This window comes from Macrobrachium rosenbergii, chromosome 56, assembly GCF_040412425.1.
Source record: "Macrobrachium rosenbergii isolate ZJJX-2024 chromosome 56, ASM4041242v1, whole genome shotgun sequence".
Lineage (NCBI taxonomy): Eukaryota > Metazoa > Arthropoda > Malacostraca > Decapoda > Palaemonidae > Macrobrachium > Macrobrachium rosenbergii.
This window is the reverse complement of record NC_089796.1, coordinates 66,517,199-66,532,397: the sequence shown is the minus strand read 5'-3', so window position 1 is coordinate 66,532,397 and position 15,199 is coordinate 66,517,199. Positions and strand designations below refer to the sequence as shown.

General features: G+C 37.3%; 1 protein-coding gene across 1 annotated transcript in view; it reads left to right on the top strand.

Annotated features, from left to right (window-relative positions):
* Positions 1-13,267, top strand: part of LOC136836232 (zinc finger protein 616-like) — a 46,866-nt gene extending 33,599 nt beyond the window's left edge. The window contains 4 exon segments of the mRNA XM_067100236.1: positions 2,171-2,345; positions 4,216-4,324; positions 8,342-8,465; positions 10,717-13,267. Coding sequence (XP_066956337.1) covers positions 2,171-2,345; positions 4,216-4,324; positions 8,342-8,465; positions 10,717-12,394 — 2,086 coding nt within the window. The 3' untranslated portion in view covers positions 12,395-13,267.
* The last annotated feature ends 1,932 nt before the right edge of the window (positions 13,268-15,199 follow it).

The following is a 15,199-nucleotide window of genomic DNA, read 5'->3' as shown; positions in this document are numbered from 1 at the left end:
ATGATTCTGATGACTTGACAAATAGTTGGATATTGCTTATCAGTGGGATATCTGGAGATTTGTGGGATGTTTTAATTGAATCTTCCTTGCTAGTATGAGCTGTACACAGAGAATTACTGAACCACCCCAAAATAAAAAAAAAAAAATAAAAATTACAGTTGCTTTTTGTTATTTTTGGTCTCATTTGCACAGTACAGTATACAGTATATATCATTGGAAAGGAAATTTACCGTAATTTTTTTATGGTTCAAAAAGTATTTGTAAACCTTAAGGCTATTCTGCTTGTCTGTTATGAAAAGTGAAGTAATATCTGTTCTCTATAAACATCGTTTTTCGTTTTGAATATATAATACAATAAAAAGCACAATTATTTGGCTTTAAAATAAGACCTAAACCAGCATTCTGTCATGAAAAGGAAATTACAGCAAGCTAAAAAAAAATTGTAAGCTCATAAGTGGTAAGCCAGAATGGAAAATGTCTTGTAGTTGAGTTATGGACCTCCAAAAATCTCAAAGGGTTAAGCATTAGATTCTAATGAATATGCATTGCATTCCCATGTGCTTTCATACTGTATAGTGACTAATGTGTTTGTACTTTAGCTTTGTGTAGCTTGTAATTACTGAATATACAGAAGGTCGTTTTACATTCAGAAAGGATCAGTCAGGGTCATCTAGTGCTTGTTTTGTTGTTTCAATGTTTCTTTTTTTTAACAACTTGAGTAATTGGAAGAATGGCATTTGTACTGAACTAGGCATCCAGTTATGAACCTTTGTCATTTCATAGAAGATGATTGAAATCTAGCTCAAGTTGATGCTGATTCACATAGCATATAGTCAGTAGGTATGACTTTGGTGTTCAGCCTGTATGACAAGACCAAGGTAATATATTGTGGAAAGTATTGAAAATTTTCTATTAATTCAGCTAAAGTGTTGAACAGAGTGTTTGAGATCGGAAACAGCGAACAAATTTTGCAAAGCAAGTTTATATTTAATTTCCGTCATACTTAAGCTGATCATTCGTAGATGTTTGAGAGGTGTTTACCACTAGTCGGTAGTAAGCCGTAATTACATTTATTAAAAATTTGTTTCGACTCGACTAAACAACTTTTTTATGAACTATATTAGTGTACACGCTAAACTAAGTTTGCTACATTTTCGCACACTGCTGCCTGAAGTTAATCATTTAGAATTGAAGCAAATATATAATATAAAATAATCCTATAAGCTTAGGTCTATGCAAACCAAAATGATTATAAAATATTGCATAATGTCATTATACTTTGCTGCTTGATAATAAAGTGCCATTAAAGAATGACAAAAATAGCTATAATTGATGTGACCGGTACAGTACATAAAGGATGTTGACAATGCATGTTAATATTTTCAAAATTTTATTCTTTGCAAGGGTTGGGATTTATGTAGTGTGCAGTACTAGTTCAAGATTTATTTACTGTACACAGATGCACACATATAGTACATTACTGAACTTCATTTTTTCTACTTTATGATGAAATCCTGCATTCCAGACTCCCTAAACTGCTGTTAACATTCCAGATTGGGGTGTGGTTTTTAAAAATCATTGGTCTTCGTTTTGCATGGAAGCTGTTTGTAATTATCACATGGAAATTATTAATAAAAAAGACAAATCCTTAGAGCCAGCCCTTTGAGAGGCACATAAATTGGTTCATTTGTCTTAATAAAAATCACTTGGATAAACTTTTTGGGCCAGGCCTGTAACAGTTTAGTATTTTAACTCGTTGATCCAGTTAAATTACATTTTGAAAATAAGTCTGTAATTGCAGATATATATTTTTTATTTTGTGCCATTATTTTGAATTTAAAGTATGAATGTACTCATTTAAACACTGCCTATTGTAACATTACGACCTCCAGTAAAATTTTAGATATTTTAACACAATCTACTATCAATGATGCAATCAAACTAGTTTTTGAAAATTATGAAAAATATTAACATTCTTTTAGGATGAGGCTAAAACAAGATCATTTTCTTATTTGTAAATCTTAGTATATTGGTAAAAATGCACATAAAATCCTCAACCTTCACAATAACTACCGATGACAAGGATTTTAAGTATAATTTTAGCAATATGCTAAGATTTACACACAAAATGGCCTATTTTATCCTCAAACTAGTTCTTATTTTTAAACAGTATTGTTATTGGAGTGGATTTTTTTGGGTGTGCTATCTCTAGTGGTAGGACCATTGGCGTTGCATCTTGGTTAACCACAGTAATTGTAAGATATAATCTATTAATGCTCCATAATCGAATTGAGCAGGTTTGGCTTGCTCATGCTAATTATGTTGCTGCCATTCTATTTTTCATGGTAAGGAATTGACTTTGGGTCACTGGTAGAGGTGAACTTCCTGAATTGTTAATGGTCTACGACTTTTTGGGAATACTTTTTTCCCCTCCTATATATTTTTTTTTTTTTTTTTTTTTTTTTTTTTTTTTTGTGGCAAAGTCCAGTTATCTTAGACCCAGGATGTCCCCACAGTGCATACAGGGGCTTTTGCAAAGAATCTAGGAAACATTTTATAACTGTCTTTCCAGGTTTGAGAAAAGTCAGTAAATCCCCTGGGAGTCATGTGAAGCAACAGTTTAAAAAACTTTGGTAGTTTGTAGGTTCTGTTCTAATTGTGTATCTAAAGTATTTTATGTTAAGTCTGAGGACCATTGGAGCACACGTTGTAGAGAGAGAGTTTCATGCTGTAGAAGATGGCCCAGAATAGCACTGCAGAGTGGTATCACTCTGATCAAGTCATATTTTCTGGAAGAAAGTGTGGTTTTGGGTAGGGTTTCTGCTAAATGTGTTTTGCATTCAGGTTGAACACCCACAAGGGATAGATGTACACTCCTCACCTCCTTATGTGAAAAGATCAATAATCTTTAATTACATGTAATGAAGAAGAGATCAGTGATGCATTCCTACCACAGACAGATTTTAACCTTTGAAGTTTAGGATTTCTTGACTATGTAGCATGAAATCCATCGATACTATGCAGTTCATCCCTAGACAATTGGATCCATGCTGATCTTTGCCATATTGTAATGTTTGTATCCACGACTGTGTGACATTGAGGAATGTGGAAAAGCAGTTTGGAATCTAAAGTTTATACTATTCAGGAGTGACCCTTCATCATTGTATTGTGACCCACATCAAAGTTGGGGCTTCTATGTCTCCAAAGTCTCCAAAGTTTGAGCCTGTCAGTGCTTGTCAATTACTGTAAACATTAGTAGGCTGGTCTTCGTTATTGGAAGACACACCTGGTGTGACAGTTCATCTATCACAGTGGAGAAGGTAGGGATGCTGTGGAGAAACCTCTTGAAGATGAGACTGCTGCTCTCAGGTAACCAACCAAATCCATATCTTGCACCTTTAACTGATTGATGCTCATCTTGCCTCATCGCTTGCCCAAACTATCCCTTTTTCTTCCTAGTGGACTTTTAACTTCTGCTCTGAGCTTAAGAACAGCACATCATGTCCCTAGGGTCAGAACTTGCTTTGTCAGCTCTTTTGTAACTTACTCTCCTTTATAATGGGCTGGGTACACAAGCACATTCAAGTCATGTCCCAAGGGTCAGAACTTTCTTTCTCAGCCCTTTTGTAAAGTACTCTCCTGTTTTATGGGGTGGGTACACAAGCACATTCAGGTAATGTCCCTGGGATCAGAACTTGCCCTCTCGGCTCTTTTGTAATGTTTTCTTTATTATAGGATGGGTACACAAGCACATTCAAGTAATGTCCATAGGGTCAGACCTTGCTTTTCTCACCTCTTTCATAAAATTGTTTTATGTGATGGGTACACAAGCACATTCAAAGCTAGTTTGTGAGCAATGTTATCAGTAGTAATGGTTGAAATATTTATTTTGCAGTGAAGAAAATGCTTCTGTTTAGGTACTGGACAGTTTTGTATGGTTGCTGGCAAGCGTAACACACCAGTTTTGAGATGTTAGGAAATAGGTGTCAGTAGAAGTGGAGTTCCCTCTGTACATAGTTTTTGGAAATTGGCTAAATAGAATATTGTTTGGTGTTGGTTTAACAGGTTTAAGAACCATAGAGACTACAGAAATCCAGACTGGACATGCACAATCTCATGGTGGAAAAACAAAAGATCTGAAGTGTGTGACACTGATTACCATCATCATTGCGAAGATAGGTCTTGCATATACTGTAATATATACTTTTGTGGCAGCTCTATATGTGTTTGAGGTGCCGTGGAAAAGAAAGCATTGGGGTAGATGATGCTGGGTATTGTCAGTTAAGATTTTTCAAGCACTTGAAATGGGAGCCTGTTCAAATCAGTAAAGTTACTTGCGCTGAAGTTCGCACTTTTCTCTGACTACATGCTTGTTGGTACACTTTCAAGGATGGCTGCAACTTCATTAGGAGAAGTATATATTTACAACAAAAATAGCAACATCTGGACACTGCTGTGTCATTTTCATGACTGACAACAACGTTGTAGGTAAAGTTAAGCAAGAACATTCCCAAATACAGTACTGTGGAACACCCGAGATTTCAATAGACCTAGGCTGGTGGACCCCAAAGGCAGTAATCATTTTCTGACCACTTTGAAGAAGCGCAGTTAAAGACCATAGGCTTGCTGAAAATATTCAAGGCACAAACTTTTTATACAAAGTAAATTTGAACATGTTCAAACTTGGCCATTATGAAGGTTTAATTCTCTTGTAGGCATACAATAAGATGGCATTTTTGCTTCCCATCACCACCTGTCTTCCAGCTTATGTGGACCAGGGAATCAACCTCTGTCCCTGTAGGGGAGTAGTGCTGTCAGTGCACCTCAGGCAGTCCACTGTAGGCTTTACTTCAGGTTCTTTGCAACATCCCTTTGGCCCCTAGCTGGAACCCCTTTCATTCTTTTTGTTGTACCTCCATTCATATTCTGTTTCTTCCATCTTACTTTCCACCATACTTAACGTTTCTCCACCTTCTCTTAACAATTGATTCATAGTGTAATCACAAGGTTTTTCTCGTGTTACACCTTTCAATCCTTTTTATTGTCAATTTCCCTTTGCTGAATGAATGACCTCATAGGTCCCAGTGCTTGGCCTTTGGCCTAAATTCTATATTCTGTTCTATTTAACCCCCCCCCCCATTGATGGACTTCAGTCTGCAGCATATGATGAGAGTTTGATTTAGTTTCTGTATGCTGCTTCTGAAAGGAAGAAGTATTGAAGGAACTTGAACATCAATGATATGATGTAACAGTTCTTTGCTGTAAACTCTTGAAGATGCAAGTATCTTGGAAAACTTCATATGACTGAGGATGTGATTTATACTTTCCAAGAAGCAGCAGTAATGAATACATCAGCATCATGGGATATCAAGGACGTTTTGCTGAATGAAGTTATGAATTAAGAAAGTGTTATCAGGAGACAGTGTTTGCAAAGGAAAATGCAGAAATTTTTTTTGTACCTTTCTCCAGGCTGCGATTCAGTGGTTTTATATCTGTTTGCATATTTTATGGTACATGTCTATAAAAACTTGCTGTCACCCAGACAGGCAACGTAGACTGGGAGCATCTTCTCTTTTTTTTTTCCTTTTAAGCTATAACTTTAAGGAGTATTTCATATTGGTTCAAGTCTCATCCATGGACACACTAGCTGCTTTTTTGTAGAGAATTACGTGATACCAGTAGAAATGCCACAGCCTCCTGTGAAAAGGTTTTTAATGTGTGATGCCCAGTTTCTGCAAAAATCCCCTGTGCTATGTTTATGTCAACATCACATGCAGGGACTTGCATACTACAAAGCTTCCAGCACTCGGCAGCACGTTGTCATACAAGGTCAGGGTTAAATATACAGTTTTGCATCTTTTAAAAGTCTCAGACAGGTGCAACATCCCATGCGGCATTCAGTTTGCCTGATATGTCAAACTTCAGATCTACATTAAGCTCTTTAAAATTATTCTCTACCTCCACATATTTCTAGGTCAGACTTTCTCACTAGTTAAACTTGAAGTATAATCACACTTAAGCTGGGCGCTTATTGTGTGCGGTGGTGAAGAGTGTTTGAGGTGTTGTGCTAATACAGTATACATTTTTGCAAAGTAATCACAGATGATACTTTAGATATAAGATGGTAATTTTGTTTTATTTTGTTGATTATCTGATTATCAGAAGACATTCTTGACAGGTGATTGGAGGTTATTAGCAAGGACAAATTTTAGATCACCCAAGGGATTTCAGTGAAAATTGAAGAATGTCTCTATGGAATATGACTTGAGTTGCAAGGCATTGCACAAGGATAATAAAGGATTGTGTTTCTATGGAAATCACAGATGACATAATAGTATGTATGAATTTGGTTATCAAATGAAGAGATTGATTCAGTTAAATAGCTTATTCTTTGCAGTTTACTTTCCTGCACTGGGCTGCCTTCCCTATTTGGGCTCAAGGGTTAAAATTGAAATTCAGAAATGTGAAGTACTGAACTGTTATTCAGATAAGCATCAGGTACATTATTTGCATAATGTACAAATCATCAGGTCTAGGTCTCCATCTGTGCCCTCATCCTCCTGATTTTCAGGATCTTGCCACTACCTTGACATTTGCCACTTTCTTACTCACTTTCTTCATCACATATCCAAGCCATATCAGTCTTTGAGATATCAAGTCTGGTGTCCAGATGCTGTACATAAACACATCTCTCATTTATACGATTTACCAATCACACCCTGGCTTTGAATCGAAGCATTCTTCAAAATCTCCCTCATTCTCTTTGTCAGGCTTGAATCTTACATTGTAAACTAACCATTTACCATTGGGATATTTTTATTTATCAGCTGCTGCTGCTGTTACTAAAACTTCCTCACAGACCCTCACCTTCCAGGTACTAATACATAACATCTATTCAGACCATCTCTAAATTTGGATATGGTGTTCCACAAGGAATTGCTCTGAGTTAGAACATTACTATAGTCTGTTTTTTTCCATCTGTCCACCCGCCTGTGGTGCTCGCACATGGTAACACTGTGTCCCGGGCTTTAAATAGTTACACTGTGTGTAAGTTTTAGGTAAATAAAAGGATATTTACCGTACATTTGCAACTGAAAAGTGTTTTAATGATTTACTGTATGAGAATTACGCTGTTAATATTCGAAATAGGATATTGTTATTATTGTTGAATGTAAGCTGCCTTTTCGGGCTGGTGAATGGAACAGCCAGACGCAGTGGCAGGAAAATTGCTTCTCTCGCAGTTCACTACGGCAAGATGTCAATTTTATTGGATCACACCTACTCTGCTACTAAGCTACATGTTACTTCATATCGTATCTGGCTAAAACACACTTTATAAAAATTAAAAGTATATACTGATATACTTACGTGTAATGAAGTAACACGTAGCTTAGTAGCAGAGTAGGTGTGGTCCAATAAAATTGACGTCTTGCCGTAGTGAACTGCGAGAGAAGCAATTTTCCTGCCACTGCGTCTGGCTGTTCCATTCGCCACCCCGAAAAGGCAGCTTACATTCAACAATAATAACAATATCCTGTTTCAAATATTAACGGTGTAATTCGCATACAGTAAATTATTAAAACACTTTTCAGTTGCAAATGCCCAGATAACCTTTTATTTACCTAAAACTTACACCCAGCATAACTATTTAAAGCCTGGGACGCAGTGTTACCATGCGCGAGCCCCACAGGCAGGTGGACAGATGGAAAAAAACAGACTGTAGTTGGAAGCAACATTACAAATCAGATACCAAGCATGGTCTATATAGGGATGGCTGCTGTACTTTGCTCGAAACTTTCTACTTAGCCAGTGCTGTGACAATGATAGTTGTCCATGCTTCTCTAGTAAATTTCCAATTTTAAATCTTTAAAACAAAGGCAGTCATGATGTATGAAGATAGAAAGAATTATGATTTTGACCAAAAAATGGGAAACAGTAACACATGAACTGGGAGGAACAAACTGCATACATGAAAGGCTGAAATAAAAAACATGTTCAACCTTCCATATATTTTGGGTTATGGAAGCCAAATGCTTGGGTTAGTATCAAATAAAGCACTAAAGGTTGGATTTAGTTCATATGGAGGGCTCAGAATCTGCTTGTTATGGAAATCCTCTTAAGTCCTCAAACTGAACAAGCTGCAAGTAGTAAGCCCCCCCACACACACACACACACACACACACACACACACACACACACACACACACACACACACACACACACACACACACACACACACTCTCTCTCTCTCTCTCTCTCTCTCTCTCTCTCTCTCTCTCTCTCTCTCTCTCTCTCTCTCTCATATGATATGAGTTCATAATTATTATAAACATTCCACCAGAGACATTTGTTTTTGAAATCCAGCAGGGCAAGTTTTCTTTCCCAAAACTGTATGAAGCCAGCAAGTTCAAGTCTTGGATCCCTGTACTACAAATAGGTATTAAAGGAAATGAAGATGATGATAGGTTAGTCAAAGCTGTAACTGTTGTGACAAGATTAAATACAATATAACTATTCTTGTTAGGTCAAGGTGGAAAGAATAGTCTTGGAGATGTGACATTCCAATGATTCCAGCTTTGACTCTCAAAAGTACAGTAGGTGATGTGATTTCAAGATTACAGAAGAGGAAGTGTAAAAGAAAGAGGTGGGGGGAGTGTAGCCTCCCCCATCATGAAAACTGCTTCATAGTCTTCAACAACTCGGCTAGTAATCAAAAGATCTACGTTTGCATGTATCTCTTATCAGCAGCAGAGCCAACTTTTCCCATTGACAGCCCATTAACTGTATTTCTCCAGAGTGATATATTAATAAAAAAAACATGGAGTAGGCCACATGTATACATGAGGGATGCCTTCTTTGCATAAGCTTGAATTAGAAGGTGATCACAAACCTCATCTTTGGTAGTAGCACATACCTGTACTGTACGGACAGCATATGTTTTTAATATAGATATACATTTTGTAATTATGAATTATTTTATTAACATTAGGCAGTACGCAAAAATATTTGGCCAAATAGAATAGCTGCTTCTGTACAATACTACAGTACCAAGAGCTCTCTCTCAAAAATGAAAAATTATACTGGGCTATTAACATCCTTTAACATTCTTGTTGAAAAAGGATGGTAATAATGAAGTTACAGCACTTTGGCAATGTCGAAGCAAAGTGAATAATGTAAAGGTTATTATGGAATGCATTAGGCTGCAATTGTCCGGAATGCTCAGCTTTGTCTGAACTTCGAACATGTCACTTTTGTGTGGTCTGAAACTCTCGTAAGTTTTTGTTCAGTCCACATTTATTTTTTCCTTTGTCTTTTCTCTTTAGTGGAGCATAAACTTTGTCATCATTGCTTTTGCACTTGGGGTCATATCCACTAAATTTTACAAGAGAGGAAAACTCAAAAGAGAAAAGAAAATACACTATTGGTACTGGGTGTATACTGAGCTACACACGTGTTTAATGAGAAGGTTAATTCATTGTCCAGGATGGCAACCAGGTGCTCAAAATTGGAATTCAAACACTGTCAGTTCAAGGAACTTTTATGAGACTTAAAATTTCCATTCATGTATAACCTACTTTGCTGGTGCACTATAGGCATTACTTAAGATTCCTTGCAGCATCTCCCGGCCCCAAGCTGCAACCCCTTTCGTTCCTTTTACTGTACCTCCAATCATAGTCTCTTTCCTCCATCTTACTTTCCACCCTCTCCTAACAATTGTTTCACTGTATTAAAACCTTTTTACTTTCAATTTCACTTTCAGCACTGAATGACCTCTTAGGTCCCAGCACTTGGTCTGTGGCCTTAATTTTATGTTCCATTCCATATTCCAACTGACTTCGTAAGTGATTCAAGACCACTTTTGTTATGGGCAAAAAATATGGCAATGATAATAAGCAAAGAAAAATGGAATTACAGTGTATAGAGAAATAAGATTACTCAAGCTACCTCCCGTCAGTTTTTGTTTATTCCAAATGAATAAACAATTGACAACCAGCATTTTCTAGGAAGCATTTCGGAACACTCTTGGCCTATAGTTCTGTCATTGTGTTGCCATAGAGAATACATTAACATAATTGAGCTGTTCCAGGGACAGGACTGTTAATTCTGTACACTTTTCAGTGTGGGATATTTCAGTACAATTGTCCTGCTTACATAAACATCAGGTTGAGTTTTATCAAAGGCAAGTTAATTTGTGTTTATTTATGAATTGTGTATGATAATAAACTCAGGTTATGATGTATTTATGAATTATACATGATAATAAACTCAGGTTATGACATTTGGTCTGTGTGATGGTTAATTATGAATATTTTTTGTATGTTAAATTGTAACTTACATATGAATGCAGATATTCAAGATAATTTTCTTGCCATGAAAACTTGTAACCACACTTAATAGCAAAATGAGTGTGTTATTATCCAGAAATTAGGACATTATTTAAGGGACTTAATATATATGAGTTAGCACATTTAGTTTTTGTCATGTTAGTCCTAGTGGAAAATGCTTAGAGGGAGGCCAAAAAGAGACAGGAGTTGTTGCACAGAAGTTGATTCCCAATTATAATTTGATCTAGAGTCAAGTTTCCTGTTAGCATTTTGTAGATTGAAGAGATTTGGCACCAGTTTATTACTTATATGTTGCTAAAATATATTTTTTTCTAACAGGTGCTGACAGTTATGGCATAAAATCAGGAAGAATACGAATGGGAGTGTCATAACTTGGGCCATTCATCATGGAGCATAATGTATCAACTGCAGGATCTGCAGTAACCCATGTTACTGGGGTTGGATCCATAGCGGGTGTGACTGGCGTCACTTCTGTACAAGGTGTTGGCAATGTGCAGCCTCTGAATACGGTGGGTAATGTAGCAAGTGTGGACTCTGTTGCTGGATTGCAGGGTGTTACTTGGTACAACTATTCTCCTGTGGGCCAGTTGATCACTGCAAGTGGCCCAGCTGTACAGGTGGAACTTGGCAGTCCAGACATTGCCCGTCAGTTCAACCAGCAAGTTCAGACGCAATATGGCAATATACAGCTTCAGGTACAAACTGTGCCACAGGTACCAATCACCAAGGCTCATGCTGTAATACCCGAGCAGAATATTATAGTTAAAAGTGATCCAGGTGTAATTGTGAAACAGCCAAAACCCCGAGTTCGACAGAGTGGGGGAGAACGTGTACCTTGTCCAGAGTGTGGCAAAACTGTTTCGTGTAACGCTACCCTTCGTGATCATATGCGTACTCATACTGGTGAAAGACCTTTTGTTTGTGGTGAATGTGGGCTTGCATTTGCACAGCGTTCAAACCTTCGTATGCACAAACGTTTACATACTGGTGAAAGGCCATATATGTGTGGGATATGTGGAAAAACATTTGCACGCTCTTCGCACTTGCCTGCGCACATGCGTACACACACTGGAGAAAGACCTTATGAATGTCATGAATGTAACCATGCCTTCATAACAGCTCAGCAGCTTAAAAATCATTTTAGGGTTCACACAGGAGAAAAACCTTGGAAATGTGACTTATGCGATGCAGCTTTCACTCACTCATCCTCTTTATCTACCCACAAGAAAAAGCATACAGGGCAGAAACCTCATCAGTGCGAGAAGTGTTCAAAAGCATTTTTCTTTAGAGCTGCTTTAGACAAACACATGAAAGTGCACTCCAGAGTTCGACCATTCAAATGTGACAATTGTGAGAAAGCATTCAAATACAAGGAAAGTTTAACTGTGCATAAAGAAAAATATTGTGGTAAAGAAGTATCTAAGAAACCAAGGGCTCCTCGCAAACCAGATGCCAAAAAGCCAGGTCCAAAACCAGGGAGTGGGAGAAAATACGTACAGAAAAGGAAAGGAAGGCCTAGGGGTAGGCCCCGTAAGAGAGGACGCTGGGGCAAGAGAGGTAGGCCTAGGAGGTATATTAAAGATGAGGAAGATGAGGAGGAGTTTGATGATGAATTTGAAGAGAAGGACAGTATTATCGATACTACTGAAGAAGTTCTCGATACAGAGCAGATTATTCCAGAGGCTACAATTGACCCTCTGAAAATAGAAAAGATTGGTGATGATATTGATTTTGAACACGAACAAAAGTTGGAGACACAGCATGATGAACTGCAGCAACATCATCATCAGATTCACGCTGATCACTTCCCCCATACAGCGCATGAAATTCATATTGAAGATGCCACAGCGTTAACAATCGTCTCTCCTGAAGAAGCTGAACAACAAGCAGCGGTTGTGGATGCTGCAGCAGCAGGGGGCGTTCAGTTAGTTACCTTGCATTCGGAAGTTCCCATTCAGATAGTGTCCCATGACCCCCAAGTTCAAGTCACCCATCAATTGATAACTCGTGATGGAGTGCAGATGTGGTACCCACGGCAGTATCAGTAATGTGTTGTAGATGGTAGCACACATTGACGTCTCGGCATTATGTAATGAAAATGAAATTAAATAATATTATTCATACCAATTTCATTTTAAGAATGCTGTAAGGCTTTAGAAATATACAATTTGTGTAAAAAGCTTCCTAGAAGTTTCTTTTGCCCTGTATAGTATTTTAAGACATGATATGTTGTATTTTTATATTTAGTGAGTAGGATAATATGCGAGACTTATTTGTGCCAAGTCAATGCCTTTATTTTATTAGATTAGGATGACGAGAGCATTAGTGCGTATAAAAATCTCGATAGTCTCATGGTATACTTGTATTTATGCCATAAAAGTTTTATACACCAGCAGCAGATTTTTGATATTTGATTATGTAGTGTGGTTGAGTTTTTATTAAATTCAAAGGGCATGGAAGGAAGATGATGTACATGTGCATTTTGATACATTAATGTTATGTTATAACAACAACATCGTGCATTACTCTGGTGCTTTACTCTGTTTTCTGCAAATCTCATTTTTATTCTAAGATTTTAGAACCAAATTTGTCACCTATGATTATATTGTACATGTTTATGATTAAGTTTGTATTATACGAGTGTTTGTAAAAGGTGATCACTGAATGTTTATTGCTCATAAAAAGGAAAATCTCAGCAAATGAATTCTAGGTCTTCAGTTATACCAATTCATTTCTTGTAATTTTTTTTCTAGTGGATGAACTATATCTTCAAGAAATGTTTTTAACTCTTTAAAATATAGGCCAGTCAGTTGTTAATGCAACCATATATAATCAAGCATGTCATGTCTTATATTTCATGCAGGATGTAACTTTTGAGGAATGGCTGTTAGGCATCAAATAAACACTGTTTACCTATGCCACTTAGGTTTTGAGTGTCCTTTGAAAGTGTCATTCATTGTTAAGGGGTCTTTTTATATATTTATTGACATAGACCTTGGCTATCAACAAACTAGTCACCAGGTAAATTCACTGACACTATTGAGGGTTATGTAAACTCTTACCCACAGTGGAATCTTGAACCAAAACAGCAAGTTGTTTGTTCTATAATGGACGTAGTTAATCATGAAATGAACTGTTAAAATTTGTAACAAGGTGCCACTGCTTTGAGATATTGTTTGCTCATAGTTGGTGAAATTTGCGAGAATTTTGTTGCTTTCAATGGATTTTTTCCTTGCTTGTTGGTTGAATTTATGCCTTTGAGAATATGGGGATCCCAAAGCTTGTCTGTGACAGAGGACACACTGACCAGTTATGGATATAATGCTTATCTTTTATCACCCATAGTAAGTTCATTTCCATGGGATCAAATTTGTTCTGACATCATTTCAAAGCTGTATATCTTTACATTTTTATAATATGTTCAAAATTTTTGGCAGATGTTTGGAATTTCAAAGGGTTAATTGTTGATAATAATGTAACTTGGAAAGTAATTGTATAATCTATGCCAGTGTGTCGCCCATTGACATTTAAACAGACATTTCAGTTTTACCCCTAAGTATCCTCTCAATAACCTCCACTGTTTACTGTTGGTAGTAAAACACAAAAATATTGAAGTAATTTTGACATGTACTTTTGGAAAAACATAAGGTATTTAAAGAAAATGAGAGGTCTCTTTCTGTTCTAATATGATCATAGATATGTCATAGCACAGCTTCTAAAAGATTTGCCTCAAGCTACCAAGTAGCATTTTATAAAATTCTGTCAGTTACTCTGCTGTGCTATAGTCTTCCTTATATAAAGTTGTGGATGGCCAAGCTAACTACAATACATAAGCCATTATTGTTTTGAAAGCGATACAGACTGAAGTGTGGAAACAAATGTTGGTTGACTGCATTTACTGTATACATATAAAGTATATACAAAATTACAATTATTTTATTTTGTGCTTAAAAGGTGAGATGACTGGGTAAATTAAAAACCATTGGTACACCCTGTTGTTGGCATCACATGGTGTGTTAATACCCTTTGTTGAGAGAGACCCTATATAGTAGACTCACTGTACATGCCTGGGTTGTGTTATTTGATGTAGCATGTAATTTTGAAAATGCATGTACACTATTCAGAACACCACTGGGAAATATACATGTATGTGATGCCCTTACATGTGTATACCCATGCAGTACAAACCCATTGTTCCCATGGGAATACAAACCATTGTAATTTATGTGATGATCTTCTAAAGCACAGGCTGGAATTGGTCATGGAAACATGTAACAAGGTAGTTAACTGGCAGTAGGTGGGGGGAAATGCCCCCTCGCCTACCAGCATCAAGCACTATTTTCAGCCACCATCGAGTGAGGATGTCTTGCTGTGCCCCTTCCAAGTGCCCTGTTGAAATGTCGTTCATTGTTTAGTGCATGTATGATGTTTCTGCCTTCAGTGTGCCTCACTTGGTACACCGCCCCATAGGGGGTTAGTGCCGTCAGTGCACCTCATGCAGTGCACTGTAGGCATTACTTAAGGTTCTTTGTAGTGTGCCTTCAGCCCCTAGCTGCAACACCTTTGTTCCTTTTACTGTACCTCTCATATTCACTTTCTTCCATCTTGCTTTCCACCCTCTGCTAACAGGTGATTCATAGTGCAACTGTGAGGTTTTTCTCCTGTTGCAACTTTCAAACCTTTTACTGTCCATTTCCACCTCAGTGTTGAATGACCTCATAGGTCCCAGTGTTTGGCTTTTGGCCTAAATTCTATATTCAATTCAACTTGGTACACCGTAGGCATTATTGGAGGGTGTTTGCAGCATCCCTCCAACCCCTAGCTGCATATACTTTTTAACCATATACTCTACC